General features: G+C 39.3%; 1 protein-coding gene across 2 annotated transcripts; it reads left to right on the top strand.

The window, feature by feature from the left end:
* Positions 1-1,275: 1,275 nt before the first annotated feature.
* Positions 1,276-15,095, top strand: LOC108710610 (protein shisa-like-1a). 2 transcript variants are annotated; one of them, XM_041586823.1, is made up of 5 exons: positions 1,276-1,928; positions 3,897-4,384; positions 4,846-5,014; positions 11,342-11,555; positions 14,117-15,095. In XM_041586823.1, the coding sequence occupies exons 3-5, from the start codon at positions 4,849-4,851 to the stop codon at positions 14,307-14,309; spliced, it is 573 nt and encodes a 190-aa protein (XP_041442757.1). In that variant the 5' UTR covers positions 1,276-1,928; positions 3,897-4,384; positions 4,846-4,848; the 3' UTR covers positions 14,310-15,095. The 2 variants fall into 2 exon arrangements, with proteins under 2 accessions (XP_041442757.1, XP_018107214.2); XM_018251725.2 differs by having other exon boundaries at positions 1,285-1,928; positions 14,033-15,094.
* Positions 15,096-17,078: the final 1,983 nt, after the last annotated feature.

The raw sequence follows: 17,078 nt of genomic DNA on the forward strand, positions 1-17,078 counted from the left end.
ACAGCACTTAGCAGGGCAGAAATTAAGAGCAGTTTGTTTTTTAAAGAAGAGGAACACAAGCCCAGGGTAAAGGGTAAACAATTTTAATTACTAGAGGCCCCTAACAAACTTTCACACTGATGTTTTTTTACTGCTGCTGCTCCATGTCATCTGCAGACTATTTATGTTTTGTATCATACATTTAAATATTTTAAAGGAGTGGTTCTCCTTTTAGTTTACTTTTAGAATGTTATGGAATGGCTAATTCTAAGCAACTTTTCAATTTGCCTTAGTTTTTTCTTTTTTATAGTATTTGAATTATTTTGCTTTTTCTTCTGACTCATTCCAGCTTTCAAATGGGGGTCACTGACCCTGACTAAAAAACAAATGATTTGTAAGGCTACCCATGTATTGTTATTGCTACTTTTTATTTCTTGTCTTTCTATTCAGTCCCTTTCCTATTCAGATATACAGTCTCTTTATCAAATCATGCATGGTTGCTAGGGCAATTTTGCCCCACGAAACCAGATTACTGAAATTGGAAACTGGAGAGCTGCTGAAAAACAGGGCCGGAACTAGGGGTAGGCAGAGTAGGCATGTGCATAGGGCGCAAAGCTGAGGGGGGGGAGCCAGGCACATACCTACTCTGTCGTCTACCCCATGTCCGGTCCCATCACTCCCCATCTTCCTGCAAGGGGTTTGGCCTTTCTGCGCATGTGCGCATGCCGATTTGCGCTCAGCCGGCGCCACGGCGGGACAGGTTGCCTAGGGCGCCTGCACTATGTGGCCCGGCTCTGCTGAAAAACAAAGCTAAATAACTCAAAAACCACAAATAATAAAAAAAGGAAAATCACTCTCTACGGCATAGTAAAAAATTTAACAGTGAACAAGCCATTTAAGACTCTTTACCTAAAATCCATAAACTGTTTTTAATAGACTTTTTTTTTTGCTCAGACATCTTTATGATATGTCAGTGTAATGCAACGTAAAAATATTTTTTTTTTTATCCTCACCCCAAAATAAAATGGCTCCATTATTTGTTTTATTAAAACACTTTTTGTTTGTATATTTCAGTGACAGAGTTTGTATCATTTGTACAATGGTGACTATTGCTTATGCACCTCTGAAGCATATTTCACAGCATGCCTTTCATTTCTCTTTATTGTCTATACCTGTAGCCATTCTCCAAAAAAATCTTATGCCTAAGTGCAGCATCAGGACCAGGCAGACTTTGCAAACCCTTCCGTTGCCATGGAGAGCACGTATTCTTGTACTGATGGAAACCTGTATTGCACTTACAGTACCTCCACGTCTCCCAAAGGAGTAATTATCAGGGACTGGATGCCGGCAAGTGGAAACAAACCATCAATTACATCATGAAACCAGATCCATTTTAAAATGCGGTTATTGAATTAGTAAGGAGTAAGGAACACAAACACACACCAAACTTATTTCATGTGCCTGCGTGCTCTGTGGACCAGCAGGAACACATATCCATAGAAACGAAATATTCAACAGAGAACCTGAGGCTGTGTGAAAGTCCCCACAGTGACTCAGATGGTGCACAACACTTTCCTGCTAAGCTCAGTACCCTAGAGAAACAAGAAACGCAGCTGAATGCACTTCATATGCAGATGCGAGGATGCTTCCCTCCATATTAAAGACTTGTATTTATATTAGGAGATGCGAAAACTGTGTCAGATAATCCAGGACGACATATTTGTTGTTTTTTTTTTTTATCTCTCCTATAACTTTAAAGTCCCTTGCTGGATATTGAGATGGTCACTAAAGCGGCAGAAATAGCTGGAAGGCAACTTTACAAAGTTCCTAGCAACCAGAGGGAATCACAAGACTGTTCTACTGACACAGAAGAAGAGGTTAAGGGACAGTGAATGGGCTGCTTGCATCTTTTCTTGTCCTGGGAACTAAAAATGTCCCTCAGCAACTTGGTGAGTTTATCAGCTATTTCATTTAATGATTCCTGAAAGTTGATGAATACACCATGAAGACATTCATTCTGCTATCAATCTCTTGTTTCTTGGTGTTTTAAACAATTGTAAAGGGGAACTATCGCAAAAATAAAAATTTAATATACGCTTCCTCATACTTTCTAAATACAATCAATTTAAAATTCTGCATAGTTTCTGAAATAATCAAGTTTATATTCACTATTCCTCTCTCAGCATCTGTTTCTCTTCATTCTGTCTTCTTGCAGCAGTTGGGTGTCAGATGAATGATCCAATATATCTTATAGGGGGGGGGCTCCCTTTCCTAGCAGATGTATTAGAGCTTATTTAAATGATTCCAGTGCAAACAAAAGAACTGCCTTTTGCACAAATTCCGCATGTAGATAGACATGATGTCTGGTGATTTTAATAGAGTGATCTCTAATACATCTTCTAGGCAAAAGGAGCCCCCCCCTAAAAGATATATTGGATCATTCATCTGACATCCAACTCCTAAATGAAGACAGAATGAGGAGAAACAGATGCTGAGAGAGGAATAGTCAATATAAACTTTTTCAGTATAGGATTTTTAATTTATTTTATTTAGAAAATTTCTTATTTCAGTATGCTGAAGCTAATATTAAATTTTCATTTTCGCGATAGTTCCCCTTAAAGGTTGTGTTTTGCTTTAAGGTTCTTGCTGTGCTGGTAACTGACATTAGTTATGCAAAAGGAGAAAATGAGCACTGTTTGAAACACTTACCATGTAGATAAGGTGGCCATTGTAAAAAAATGTTTATCTAAAGTTCCATTAAAAGATTAATATCTCTTTAATTATACTGACTTTATGTGACACTTGTGGAATTTTTGAGTGCCTGGATAACTTTTGGTTATCAACATTAACGGCATCTAAAGCTGGCCATAGACGCAAAGATCTGATCGAACGAATCGAGGATTCGTACGATTTTCGGACCGTGTTTGGAGAGTCCCAACATTTTTCGTCCGGTCGGAGATCAGTCGTTTGGTCGATCGGACAGGTTAGAAAATTTCTGTCGGCTGCCGATAATATCTCTGCGTGTATTGCCGATCGTATGATTTTCAGTGGGAGACTGTCACTAGCTTTGGTTGGACATAGATATCGTACGATTGCTGTCAGGGGCAGAACATCGCTGATCTGTTCTTTAACTAATCTGACTGGTAAGACTTTGATCTGAATGGTTAGTGGCGGGTCGGGAGATGGGAAAGTCCGATCGTACGATGATTCGTACGATCGGATCTTTGGGCCGACAGCAGTTGAAAGGTTCAAGGCTAACCCCCACTTGATGGACCTTTAAATCACATAAATCAAGTCATGGGCTTCTGTATCACACTTCCTGCCTTCAGCTTAAACCTCCTTGCCCCAGGCTTGAGCATGCTCAGTTTGCTCCTCTCCCCCCTTCTCTGCTGTAATCTGAGCCCAGAGATATGAGAGAGCAGGGAGAGACTCAGGCAGGAAGTGATGTCACACCAAGCTAATACTGCAGCTGCTATCCTAAACAAACAGAGAGCTTCTAGAGCTTTTTACTTTGGTACAGTAATCATTCTACAGAATAAATATAGCATTCTAGCTTGCACTATTGCAGCTAATCTGTTGGCAATAAAATGCCTTTCCTTCTCCTTTAAGCAAAATCCATAAGCAGTTACAAATAGACTGTCCTGGATCTAAAGTATTTTGTCTTTTCATGCCAAAAAAGATGTAAGAAACCTATCATGAAAGATTAAAGTTGCCAGAGACACGTGGTGTTTTTAATTTCCCATAATGTGTTTCCCTAAAACCAAACCTACAGGTGAGATCAACATCACTCCTAGTAAGAGCAAGGCATATTTGTACATGTCATTCTTGTAACACATTTTATGAAAAATGTTAGGAGATTTGTAAAAAAGAAATGTATTATGCTCACATTTTTATTGTACTTTTTTGTAAATATGTAGGAACAGAAAGAGAAGAAAACGAATAATAACCGAATGAGATTTTAGTAGCATGATTTCATCCATTGAGATATATGGCAAGTATACAGAGTCCCAGGACCAAACAGCTTGCAATCTGATTTTGAAGCAGTGAAAGGATTTGTCCAAGTTGACTGCAAACAGGGAATGCTGGAAATTGAAGCAGCCTGTGACGTTCCCACTGCTCTGTTCCTCCTTAATTAAAGCTGTGAGAGTTTCAAACCTCACTTGAATACATTTTAATAAATTACCTTCCCGGGGGCTGCAAAGCTTTAACAGACTTTGATTTTTTTTGGCTTTGTGTGGGAGAAGATGGGGCATAAGGTCAGGGCCATGGTGAGCACAAACATTTCCATGGTCTGAGCTCTCTAACTGAGCTGTATTTTGATAGTCTGCCATCTCCCTGGATATTTTAAAGGGCATCTCCCCATGCAGAATGGATTTACGCCGATTTCTCCATTTCCCCAGTACAGGTAAGTGACACTACGGGCGGAACCTGGACACATTATACTGTAGTGGCGGTGGCTGTTTCTGCTCTGAAAGTTTAAAGGGTACTTAACTCATTCATTGCCAGTTTGGTGTGCATCATTCAGGAAGCAGCTGGAAATCATTGAAAGAGACCTGTGCATCATCTATTTCCAGCATTAATTTGGTAGCTATCAGACATGTATACTCCTGCCTGCATAAATAATATTTTGTTTCATTAGTACTCTGTCGGGGGTATTTCACTCCTACATATACCAGCATGTCATGCACTGTAATGCCAGGTTTGGAAAGAGTCCGGCAACTAGCAGCACTGTAACTGAAAGGCCCCCAGAAGAGTTTTTAAAAGCCTATTTCTTTTAAAAGGAAAACTAATTGGGCTGGAAGAATAACATGTATTTGCTCGTGTGGTAAGGGCTTAATGGCATTTGCTCCCTGTTTATTGTCACAGGTAATGGATGCAAAAGATAATGGTGCTTGCGGTTTCTTTGTATCCGACTTCCCACCCCACTGCTCCAGCAAACAATGTCCAGAGAAGAGAACTGGTGAGAAGATGAAGCGGCTGAATTCAGGGAACCTGCTGCTGCTGGTCGTGCAGCTCCTCACTTATCTCTGGAAAGGTATCTGCTTTCTTAATTGGCACATTTTTCATCCCACCAGGGGCTGCATTTATCTGACAGGTAATAGGAGATGGGTGACCTAGCCAAGGGACCCTCTGCCACCTTATTTTTTTAGATATTTTACATTTAGAGGCTTTCATTTAATTCACTGATGCCCAAGCGTGCAGCATTCATGCTGATCTCTTTTTACTTTATGCCTTGAACTGCACCAACAACTAACAAGTGAGTGCCTTTTGGGAACATTTATTCATTACATACAATACAACAATTCTTAGCATTCCACTGACAGCCTTTAGTTGTCAGAGCGATGATGGGAATTGTAGTTGGATAACCTCTGGAGATCTGAAGGTTGCACATATGATAAACAATCTTGAAAATGTCATTATTTAGCTACTCTGTTATTACAAGAGTTACGATTACCTACTGTTTCCTGTATATGTGGGTATATTTTTATATGTATATTGATTATTCACATAAAGCAAAAGTAGTATATATTATGCAGGGAAATGCATCTCCCAACACCCTCTAGTGTGTACAGCTCTCTGGTAGATGCTGGGAATTGTAGACCTGTACTACATGGAGTAACTTAAAGGGATCCTGTCATCAGAAAACATGTTTTTTTCAAAACACATCAGTTAATAGTGTTACTCCAGCAGAATTCTGCACTGAAATCCATTTCTCAAAAGAGCAAACAGATTTTTTTATATTCAATTTTGAAATCTGACATGGGGCTAGACATTTTGTAAATTTCCCAGCTGCCCCTGGTCATGTGACTTGTGCCTACACTTTAGGAGAGAAATGCTTTCTGGCAGGCTGCTGTTTTTTTTTCTTCTCAATGTAACTGAATGTGTCTCAGTGGGACATGGGTTTTTACTATTGAGTGTTGTTCTTAGATCTACCAGGCAGCTGTTATCTTGTGTTAGGGAGCTGTTATCTGGTTACCTTCCCATTGTTCTTTTGTTTGGCTGCTGGGGAGGGAAAGGGAGGGGGTGATATCACTCCAACTTGCAGTACAGCAGTAAAGAGTGATTGAAGTTTATCAGAGCACAAGTCACATGACTTGGGGCAGCTGGGAAACTGACAATTTCCCAGCAGTATTTATTATCCGGAAATCTGTTATCCAGATATCCAAATTACAGGAAGGCCATCTCCCATAGACTACATTTTAATCAGGTAGTTTTAATATTTAAAAAACATTTCCTTTTTCTCTGTAATAATAAAACAGTACCTTGTACTTGATACAAACTAAGGTATAATTCATCCTTATTGGTGGCAAAACAATCCTATTGTGTTTATTTAGTGTTTAAATGTTTTTTAGTAGACTTAGGGTATTTAGATCCAAATCACATAAAGATCCCTTATCTGGAAAACCCCAGATCCAGAGCATTCTGAATAACAGGTCCCATAACACAAGTTATTGTAAAGGAAATATACTTTATTGATTGTTTGGAATCTAGGAGGCAAATATTTAAAAATCCATATAAAATTATTTCAAACTGAGATGGTGAGTTAGAAAAGCCAATCAGAATCACAGTAAATCCAGCATGCATAATGCTTTGAGCTCCAAACGTGCTTTCTGGAGTTGGTTTTCATTGACTTTAAGTATTTATATGCTGCTCAGTCAGCTAAGGATGCACCCAATGCACAGCTTACTAACTTGCCTAAGGAACTCTGTCAGCTGTACTGTCAGCCTCAGGGAATGATGTTCTACAGCAGAGAAATTACAGTACAACACTCCACTTATTCCTTGCCATCAGTAATCTCTGGACTTGCACCTAACATATATAATACAGACCAGCTGTCCAAGGAACTGGTTCAGACCGAGATTCAAGATAGGCCCTGACATAGGTACAATTACAGGTATGGGACCTGTTATCCAGAATGCTCGGGACCTGGGGTTTTCCAGATAATGGATCTTTCCAGAATTTGGATTTCCATACCTTAAGACAACTAGAAAATCATGTAAACACGCCTGTCAAATTTTTTAAAATTAACATAATTAATTATGGGGTGTGGCCACAAAATGGCCGTGGTCAAAAATGCTCGCCCAGCTACTCGCAGCAAATATTTTTGGCCCTCTTTCTATTTCCAAAATGTTGGGAAATATGAAAATGGAGTCTATGGGAGATGGCCTTTCTGTAATTCAGAGCTTTCTGGATAACAGGTTTCCGGATAACAGATCCAATACCTATATGTAGAGGGTCAAACAATCAAACATATAGTGACTGTCTATGGCGTCATACAGCAGTACCTCTGGCATTTGTTAGCAGGGTCAGACTGGGCCGGGATACCGGGAAAAGAATCGGTGGGTGCCGCCGGCCCATGCCCACTCCCAAAATTGGCATTCCTAAGCTCTGCTGTCTGATAAAATAATTTTGGAAGTAGGTACTTCAAAATTAACTGGTACCTTGGTGACATACAGCATAAAGACAACTCTTGGGCAGAATATTCTATTGATAAATGGGTAAATTCTGCCTCTTGATAAAAAGTTGTGGATTGGCCTACGTGTGCACTGAGAAAGGGGACAATGAGCCTATATCTGGATGTGTATTACACTAGGTCTTGGTGTAAAAAATGTGAGCTAGCGATAGCTGTTTATAAATAAAATGAAAGTGCATTGCTTTTTAAGATTTTAGTGTACTCTTTCTTTATGTTTGTGAGTTCCTGACATAAAAAAAGAAATGAACATAACAAAACTCCAAAAAACCTCTCTCATTGGTGCGCTGGTGAAATAGCTCTGATAATCAAATAAAGACTTGTTTATATGGAGACCTCTAATACATAGCCATTTGTCTTTAGCATGTATAAAGTGATTAGTCTCCTTGGATTCATTACTCTGAGGATATTTTTATATATAACGGTGTCTAAGCAAATTAGAAATTGCAGTGTTTATGCCACAAGCCTGGTAGCGTGCAGTCTCCTCTGACTTATTAGAACTGCCACAGAAATCAGGGGCATCTTGCTTGTTGAATGCTAATGGGTTAAATGAATGAGTTGGAGAAAACATGTTTATTCAGGCTCTGTATTACCAATGCATATTCAGTAATTAATGTCCTTCTAGGCCGTATTTTAATAAACATATAGTAATTAGTTTTAAGAGGTGACAGCATGTCTTGAGCCATTCCAAATAAATCTATCCTTGACGTCTATAGTTAGTATAGGTATGGGTATATAGAATTTAATTAAAAGTAGGGAGGGGTGTGTGTATGAATGCTGGGTTTTCATTTGGAGGGGTTGAACTTGATGGACTTTGTCTTTTTTCAAACCAATTTAACTATGAACTATGTACAGTATGTAACTATGTATTAAGTGAACTCCTAGGCATCCAGTGTCTATATTGGGTTTCATATATACCTTCATAGGGACTTTGGGAATTTCATATATTGGGGCAGATTCAATTCATTGAGAAAAAGTTATCTCATGGTTTATCACCTGGACAAGATTCAATTCGAGGAGAAAAAAACTTTTCTCCAAATTCAGTTCCAGTTTTTTCCCATAGAAGTGAGATGATGGTCTAAAGAAAACCCCATATGCTGTTTCTATTTACACCAAGTCATTTTTTTTGGTTTGTACAAAGACTTCTTTGGCTTAAAGGAGTTGTTCACCTTCGAGGTAATCTTCTTGTATGATGTAGAGAATGATATTATAAGACAATTTGCAATTGGTTTTCATTTTCTATTCTTTTTGATTTTTGTTTCATTTAACTTTTTATTCAACCGCTCTGCAGCTTGCAGTTTCAGCAATCTAGTTGCTAGGGTCCAAAGTACCCTAGAAACCTTGCATTAAATTGAATAAGAGACTGAAATATAAAATAGGAGATGGTCTGAACATACAGACAAGTAATAAAAACTAGCAATAACAATAAGGTGGTTATTTATAAAAGACCAAATTTATCTCAACATGTTCTGCCAAAAACTCCGATTAAATCCACACTGGTTTTTTCCGCTTATTTATCAGATTTTCCCAAAAATTAGATTTTTTTCAGATTTTCCACTGAAAACATATATAATACAGGTCATGCTGTCCAAGGAACTGGTTCAGACTGAGATTCAAGATAGGCCCTGACATAGGTACAATTACAGGTATGGGACCTGTCATCCAGAATGCTCGGGACCTGGGGTTTTCCAGATAATGGATCTTTCCAGAATTTGGATTTCCATACCTTAAGCCAACTAGAAAATCATGTAAACACGCCTGCCAAATTTTGTAAAATTAACATAATTAATTATGGGGTGTGGCCACAAAATGGCCGTGGTCAAAAATGCTCGCCCAGCTACTAGCAGCAAATATTTTTGTCCCTCTTTCTATTTCCAAAATGTTGGGAAATATGAAAATGGAGTCTATGGGAGATGGCCTTTCTGTAATTCAGAGCTTTCTGGATAACAGGTTTCCGGATAACAGATCCAGTACCTATATGTAGAGGGTCAAACAATCAAACATATAGTGACTGTCTATGGCGTCATACAGCAGTACCTCTGGCATTTGTTAGCAGGGTCAGACTGGGCCGGGATACCGGGAAAAGACTCGGTGGGTGCCGCCGGCCCATGCCCACTCCCAAAATTGGCATTCCTAAGCTCTGCTGTCTGAAAAAATAATTTTGGAAGTAGGTACTTCAAAATTAACTATTCTGCCTCTTGATAATAAGTTGTGAACTCTGAACTCTGACTTATTAGAACTGCCACAGAAATCAGGGGCATCTTGCTTGTTGAATGCTAATGGGTTAAATGAATGAGTTGGAGAAAACATGTTTATTCAGGCTCTGTATTACCAATGCTTATATATACTTTCATAGGGACTTTGGGAATTTCATATATTGGGGCAGATTTAATTCATTGAGAAAAAGTTATCTCATGGTTTATCACCTGGACAAGATTCAATTCGAGGAGAAAAAAACTTTTCTCCAAATTCAGTTCCAGTTTTTTCCCATAGAAGTGAGATGATGGTCTAAAGAAAACCCCATATGCTGTTTCTATTTACACCAAGTCATTTTTTTTGGTTTGTACAAAGACTTCTTTGGCTTAAAGGAGTTGTTCACCTTCGAGGTAATCTTCTAGTATGATGTAGAGAATGATATTATAAGACAATTTGCAATTGGTTTTCATTTTCTATTCTTTTTGATTTTTGTTTCATTTAACTTTTTATTCAACCGCTCTGCAGCTTGCAGTTTCAGCAATCTAGTTGCTAGGGTCCCAAGTACCCTAGAAACCTTGCATTAAATTGAATAAGAGACTGAAATATAAAATAGGAGATGGTCTGAATATACAGACAAGTAATAAAAACTAGCAATAACAATAAGGTGGTTATTTATAAAAGTCCAAATTTATCTCAACATGTTCTGCCAAAAAACTCAGATTAAATCCGCACTGTTTTTTTCCGCTTATTTATTAGATTTTCCCAAAAATGAGATTTTCTTCAGATTTTCCACTGAAAACTCCAATTTTGTATGCTTTTTTCCCGAAAACTCCGATATCTTCGGGTATTGCACTAAACACAGCGCACATCAAAAAATCATTGGGACTTCTCCCATTGACTTATGTGAAACCTCAACGGGTCTGAGATGCCGAATTATCTGATTTGGGATTGTTGGGATTTTTGAATTCGGAGTTTAGTAAATAACCCCCTAAATGTGTATGTAGCCTTACAGAGCCATTTGTTTTTTAGATGGGGGTCAGTGACCCCCATTTGAAAACTGGAAAGAGTCAGAAGAAGTAAATAATTTTAAAAACTATAAAATTAAACAATGAAGACCAATTGCAAAGTTGCTTAGAATTGGCTACTCTATAACATACATAAAGGTGAACCACCCCTTTAACTGGTTATTACATATTATCACTTGGGCATATATCAAATAGACCTGGAGCCGAAAAGGTAATGCAGCAGCAGTAGTGTTACTGTGGGTAAGTGTGATGGGGAGGTATATGGCTTGAGACAGGGTGGAAGAATTCTGATTGTAATTATGCTTCCCTAAGAACAAATACACAGCCGCACAGACCAAAGAATGTCAGAATTCCTACAGGCCATTATTATTTATTTATTTATAAGCCAAATGCCTTCATACTGCTGCACATGTTTGAAGTCGGCATGTCTAGGTTACTTTCTATACCTTATATCTAGGGTTAGATTTGTAGACTTATGCTAAGTATTGATATGATGGAAAGATTCATTTGATTTTTATCTTTATGTGGCCACACAGGGTGAACAACCTAGGTGCTAGCTATGACAACCTGCATCTCTTGTGTTTGAGGGCAGAGAATGGAGGCAACATCCATCACAAAATCACAACCTGACCTTAGAACTTGCTCCCTCTGTTTCTTTTCAATGTTTCAGCAACCTCTATGAATGTCCGCACGTGTGAGGGCTACCCAGGCCACGGTGACCTCTATCACTCAGGATTTCATTGTCCCCGCCTTAGTGATGCTCCAGAACTTATGTACTGCTGCTGGCCTGGAAATGGAACCCTGAAATACTGCTGCAGCCAGGAAGAATTTGAAACCCTAATGAAAGTAAATCTATCAGAGCTCCTTACCACCTATATACACAGGTATTGTAACCTCTTATATTAGTGTCTGAAGTATATATACCTACATTACTGAGCAAGTGATGCTTGCATGCTTTCCTAGCAGTCATACTGTGAGTGAAGGACCAACACTGTACATACATAACTTATGAATGGATATAACACACCACTTATAGGGGTTGTTCATCTTTGAGTTAACCTTTAGTATGATGTAGATGAGAGTGATACTCTGAGGCAATTTGCAATTGGGTTTTATTTTTTACTATTTGTTGTTTTTGAATTCAGCTTTTTAGCAGCAGCTCTCCTGATTTCAGCAATCTGGTTGCTAGGTTCCCTAGCAACCATGCACTGATTTGAATAAGAGAGTTCAACAGGAATAGGAGAGGCCCTGAATAGATAGAGTAATAAAAAGTAGCAATAACAATAAATTTGTAGCTTTACAGAGCATTTGTTTTTTAGATGGGGTCAGAGATTTGAAAGACTATAACAAATAAATAATGAAGAGCAACTGAAAAGTAGCCTAGAATTGACCATTGTTTAACAACCCCCCCCTTTTAAAGGAGAACTAAACCCCCTTTCTAATAAAAAAAAACCCTACCCTCCATAGTCCCCCCCCCCACACACACAGGAGTTAACACAAGTAAATACCCCTAAGCCGGTAATTACACATTGTTGCAGAATAAGCGCAGCAGAGCTCACAGGGGCCATCTTTAGCAGCTTCGGTGATCTCAGTAAGGAAGCTCTGTATCGGCGCATGGGCAGTTGGAGCATTTTCCCGGGTCGCTACAACTGCGCACGCGCTGAAAGTGACAAAAATTGACCGAAGCACAGGAAGAAGACTACTGAAGCGGCTAAAGATGCCCCCCGTGCGCTGACTCTGCAACAAGGGGTAATTACTGGTTTAGGAGTATTTACTTGTGTTAACTCCTGTGCAGGGGGGGGCAGGGAGGGGGGACTATGGAGGGTAGGGGGTAGGGATTTTCTAGGGAAAATTGCTATGAGAACACAATCCAAACTGGAGGGAATATATACAACATTAGCAAGTAGGTGGTCATACTGCTTCCTCTGCTAAGGTTCAACTCTAAAAGTTAACTTTCAGTATGCTATAGAATGAATGGCTAATACTAAGTAACTTCATTTTTTCTTTTTCCTATTCAGATAAACAGTCTCATTTAAATCAATGCATGATTGCTAGGGTAAATTTGGACCCTAACAACCAGAATGCTGAAATTGAAAACTGGAGAGCTGCTGAGTAAAAAGCTAAATAACTCAAAAACCACAAACAATAAAAGATGAAAACCAATTGGAAATTGTCTAAGATCACTCTCTACATCATACTAAGGGGCAAATTTACTAACCTCTGAAAATTCACCAGTGACGGCTTCGGTCACATCGCAACACTTTGCCAGGCGTAGATTCGCCAGGACACCGCTAATTCACTAAAATCCGAAGTTGCGTCCAGGGTGCCGAATGCTGGTGAAGTAGCGCTAGCGTTACTGCGGCAAGCGAAGCAAAGTTGCGCTAGCGTTGGCTAATTTGCATACGGCGGGAAGTTAAAGTTGAATGGACGTATATGTTGCAGCAAATACATTACACTACACAAGTCCAGGGAACCTTAATAAAATAAAATAGAGTTGTTATATTGCCCTACACATGAGCCCAGTGTATTGTTTATGTTCAATATGTTAGGAAATGTAGGGGGGAAGCCGGGTACCCCAGAAAAAATTTACGATCTTTTGCAGCCTATCACTCAGAAAATTTAAAAATCGCCAGCGTTTTCAACTATATTTTGAGGAAGTCCTATCTACTCTATTGCACTTCGCCTGGTCTGAGGTGGTGAAGGCAAGTCTGGCGCAATAGGTAATGTTCAGTATAATCCGCATCTTAGTGAATTTGCGTAGTAACGTCCATTCGCCAGAGCGTAACTTCAACAGGCGTAAGGTAACAAAGTACTGCTAAAGTCTATCTCTTTCGCTAGCGAATTTTCGCTAGCATTAGTCACTTCGCCCTTTAGTAAATCTGCCCCTAAAAGTGAACTTGAAGGTGAATAACCCCTTTTAGTGAATTATCCATAAGTGCTAGTGAAACAATGCCTTTAGTGGTTAGATTATTGTGGAAAACTAACAGGATGAAGCATATACCTTTGTACAACTAGGAACAGAAAAAAAACACACATCTCTGTTGATTTCCGAATCAATAATTGGTCATTGTAAATCACTTTAACGGGTTATGCATGATGATACATAAAGCTTATTTGTTACAAGGTTTGGGTGCAGAAATTTCCTCTGTGCGACCTGCACACTATTATATATTCCTCAATGAATGATAGATAACCTGATGTTTTGGCAGCAACCAAGTATAACCCCTAATAACCCCTAATTACTCTAGCTAATTATATGTCACATGGTGCATAACGCATAGGTTTAACTCATAGGATACAGAAGGCAACAATCAATTGCAACTGCCTTATGTAAACATAACATTTTTCCTTCATCTCACAGGAGCCCCCTTCCCCTGCTTGGCATTGGTTTGTATGGCCTCCTGATCCTTTCTCTGATGATAGTGGATTTCCTCTATTACTACAGGATTAACAAGAATATATTTTACAACATGCTGAGTCACACTTGGATCGGAAAACACCTTGTACGCTCTCTTTTCCATAGTAACGCCCAGGGCAGCGTTCGGCACAGTAACAAAGGTGTGTGGATAGAAGCAAAAGAAAGGCTGGCAGAGGATGTGAGCTGTGATAATCAGAGACCTTTAGAAGACAGAGTGTAAGAAGATTGCGGGGGCGGATTAACAAAGGAAGCCTAGCAGAGGCTAGCACCACTTGCCTGTTGCCAATAAATATTGAAATATGAATCTCTTACAAAAGGCAGAGACTTAGAAAATGTGACAATGTGACAGAAGCTGGAAATAGGAGAAGCAAAACACAGGCACACATCTACAGTATGTGCAGAATATGTGTAGATAATAGGCATTCGATAATGGATGGGTATAAATGCTATAATAATAACTTGTAGAGGGAGGCAGGTAGGGGCGGCGCTTTTATCTCATTAACTCTTTATAAACCTGGAAGGCTGATATTTCATCTTTGTTATCTGAGACCCTTGCTTTTATGTTTTATTTAAAATGACCTACTAAAGCACATGGGGGGTATGCTAAATAAATATAACACACAGTCTGTCAAAATAAGCCTTAGAATAAAAGCTCCACTATAAATGCAGAACTGGATCTCACTGCTGGCCAGCTAATGCTTGCAACCCACAGGGCATCATTTACATAAGAAAGAAAAGTGAAAGGCAAAATAAAAATATACTCCTTCAACTATGGCTCTCTAGCTGTGTTAAACTACAACGCTCACAAAAAAAAGGAAATTATATTTTACAAGAACGGGAGGAATGTAATTTTCCCTAGTATATTTTTAATGTAATGTAAAGAGGGCCCTGGGCTGCCAGTACCAGAGAAGCTCCTTGAAGAGAAATGTTTTGGATAGTGCAAAAGACATACTTAGAGTAAAGGTGGCCATACACGGGCCGATAAAAGCTGCCGACAGACTGTGTCGGCAGCTTATTGGCCCGTGTATGGGGGCCCCCGACGGGCTTCCCCGATCGAGATCTGGCCGACCTCGATCGGATAGGACAGAAAATCCCGTCGGATCGCGGCCGCATCTGTTCGTTGATGCGGTCCCGCGATCCGACCGCTCGTTTACCGAATGCTAGGATCCGATCGTTGGGCCCTAGGGCCATATCGGAGGGAGATCCGCTCGTTTGGCGACATCGCCAAACGAGTGGATCTATCCATGTATGGCCACCTTAACACTTGTTAATGTTTTTAAAATGTGCATAAGAAATTGCTAATGTGTGATCTTTTAGGCTTTGCTGAAATAGAATCTCTAGCCTGCTGGGGCTAAAAAGTAAAAGCTCTAGGAGGTTCAAGAATGGGTGAGGTCTAGGGCAAGAGAAGGAAATAAAATTGCAGGATTGGCCAAAGTCAAGGAAGGTCGCATACAAATAGAATCTCATTTGGCAATGAAAAGAATAAGAGAGCAGACTTAAGCTGGCCATAGACGCAAAGATCTGATCGTATGAATCGAGGATTCGTATGGTTTTCGGACCGTGTGTGGAGAGTCCCGACATTTTTCTTCCGGCGGAGATTGGTCGTCTGGTCGATCGGACAGGTTAAAAGATTTCTGTCGGCTGCCGATAATATCTCTGCGTGTATTGCCGATCGTACGATTTTCAGAGGGAGACTGTCACTATGATCGGATCTTTGCATCTATGGCCAGCTTTAGGAAGTGTCAAAAGTAGATCAGCAGATGCAGAGATGATAATGCCAGAAAGACATGTCTGCAAGTCCAACATAGCCATTGGTAGTGGGAGTAGACTGATATTTAAAGAAAAAAAAGAGTGTTGTGTCACATACTTAAACTAAAATGCATTGTTGTTGTATTTGGGGTATAAGGATACACATGTATGGGATCTATTATCTGGAAACTCATTACAGGTATAGGATCCATTATCCAGAAACACGCCATCCAAAAAGCTCCAAATTACAGGAGGCCATCCCCCATAGACTCCATTATAATCAAATAATTAAAACTTTTAAAAAATGATTTCATAAAAGAGTACCTTGTACTAAAATATAATTAATAGATGCAAAACAATTCGGGTTTAAATAATATTTAAATAATTTTTTAGCAGATTTAAGGTATGATGATCCAAATTACAGAAAGATCAGGGAAACCTCAGATCCCAACCACTCTGGATAACAGGTCCCATACTTGTATCTAGAAAGCTTGTGAATGTTTTTTTTTCCCCATGGCCTATTTCAACAAATAATTATAATGATTACAATTTTCCTGTGTTAATAAAACAGTAGCTTGTACTTGAGGGTAACGAAGATAAATCCACATTGATGGCAAAACTATCTTATTGCTTTTTTATGTTTAAATGTTTTTGCTAGCCTTGCATTTTGGTGCTACATACTATATCCATACCTCCCAACATTTTGGAAGTAAAAAGAGGGACAAAAATTTTTTTTCCGCATGTAGCGCAGCAATTTTTTGGCCACACCTCTTTCTGTGGCCACACCCCCTAATTACCATGTTTGTTTTACAAAATTTGTCAGGTTATGAAAGTTTGAAAATATTTCTCCATATCTAAACTGTGTTTTTGTGTCTCAAAATTGTTACAAAGTATCTTATTTGCACCTGTTAGCTGTTCTGGGCCCTCTGCTAAAAGCCAATTAAGTGAGAAACTTTGTTTCTTTTTCTGGCTGTTCAGTGCAGAGAAAAGAGGGACTTTCCAGTACAAATGAGGGACTGCGGGTTGAGCTGTCAAAAGAGGGACTGTACCTCTGAAAAAGGGACAGTTGGGAGGTATGTATATCCCATACCTGCATTGCTGTCCTGTGCATGCATTAACTTTCTGCTATAAAGAATATAGTAAATGCATTCATAGAAAAAGGCACCACACCTACCAGGCATAATTTTCAAAATGAGCGGTATCTGGACCTGCCCATGTTTTGTCCAATTCCCCCTCTCGG

The sequence above is a fragment of the Xenopus laevis genome, chromosome 3L (genome assembly GCF_017654675.1).
Source record: "Xenopus laevis strain J_2021 chromosome 3L, Xenopus_laevis_v10.1, whole genome shotgun sequence".
NCBI lineage: Eukaryota > Metazoa > Chordata > Amphibia > Anura > Pipidae > Xenopus > Xenopus laevis.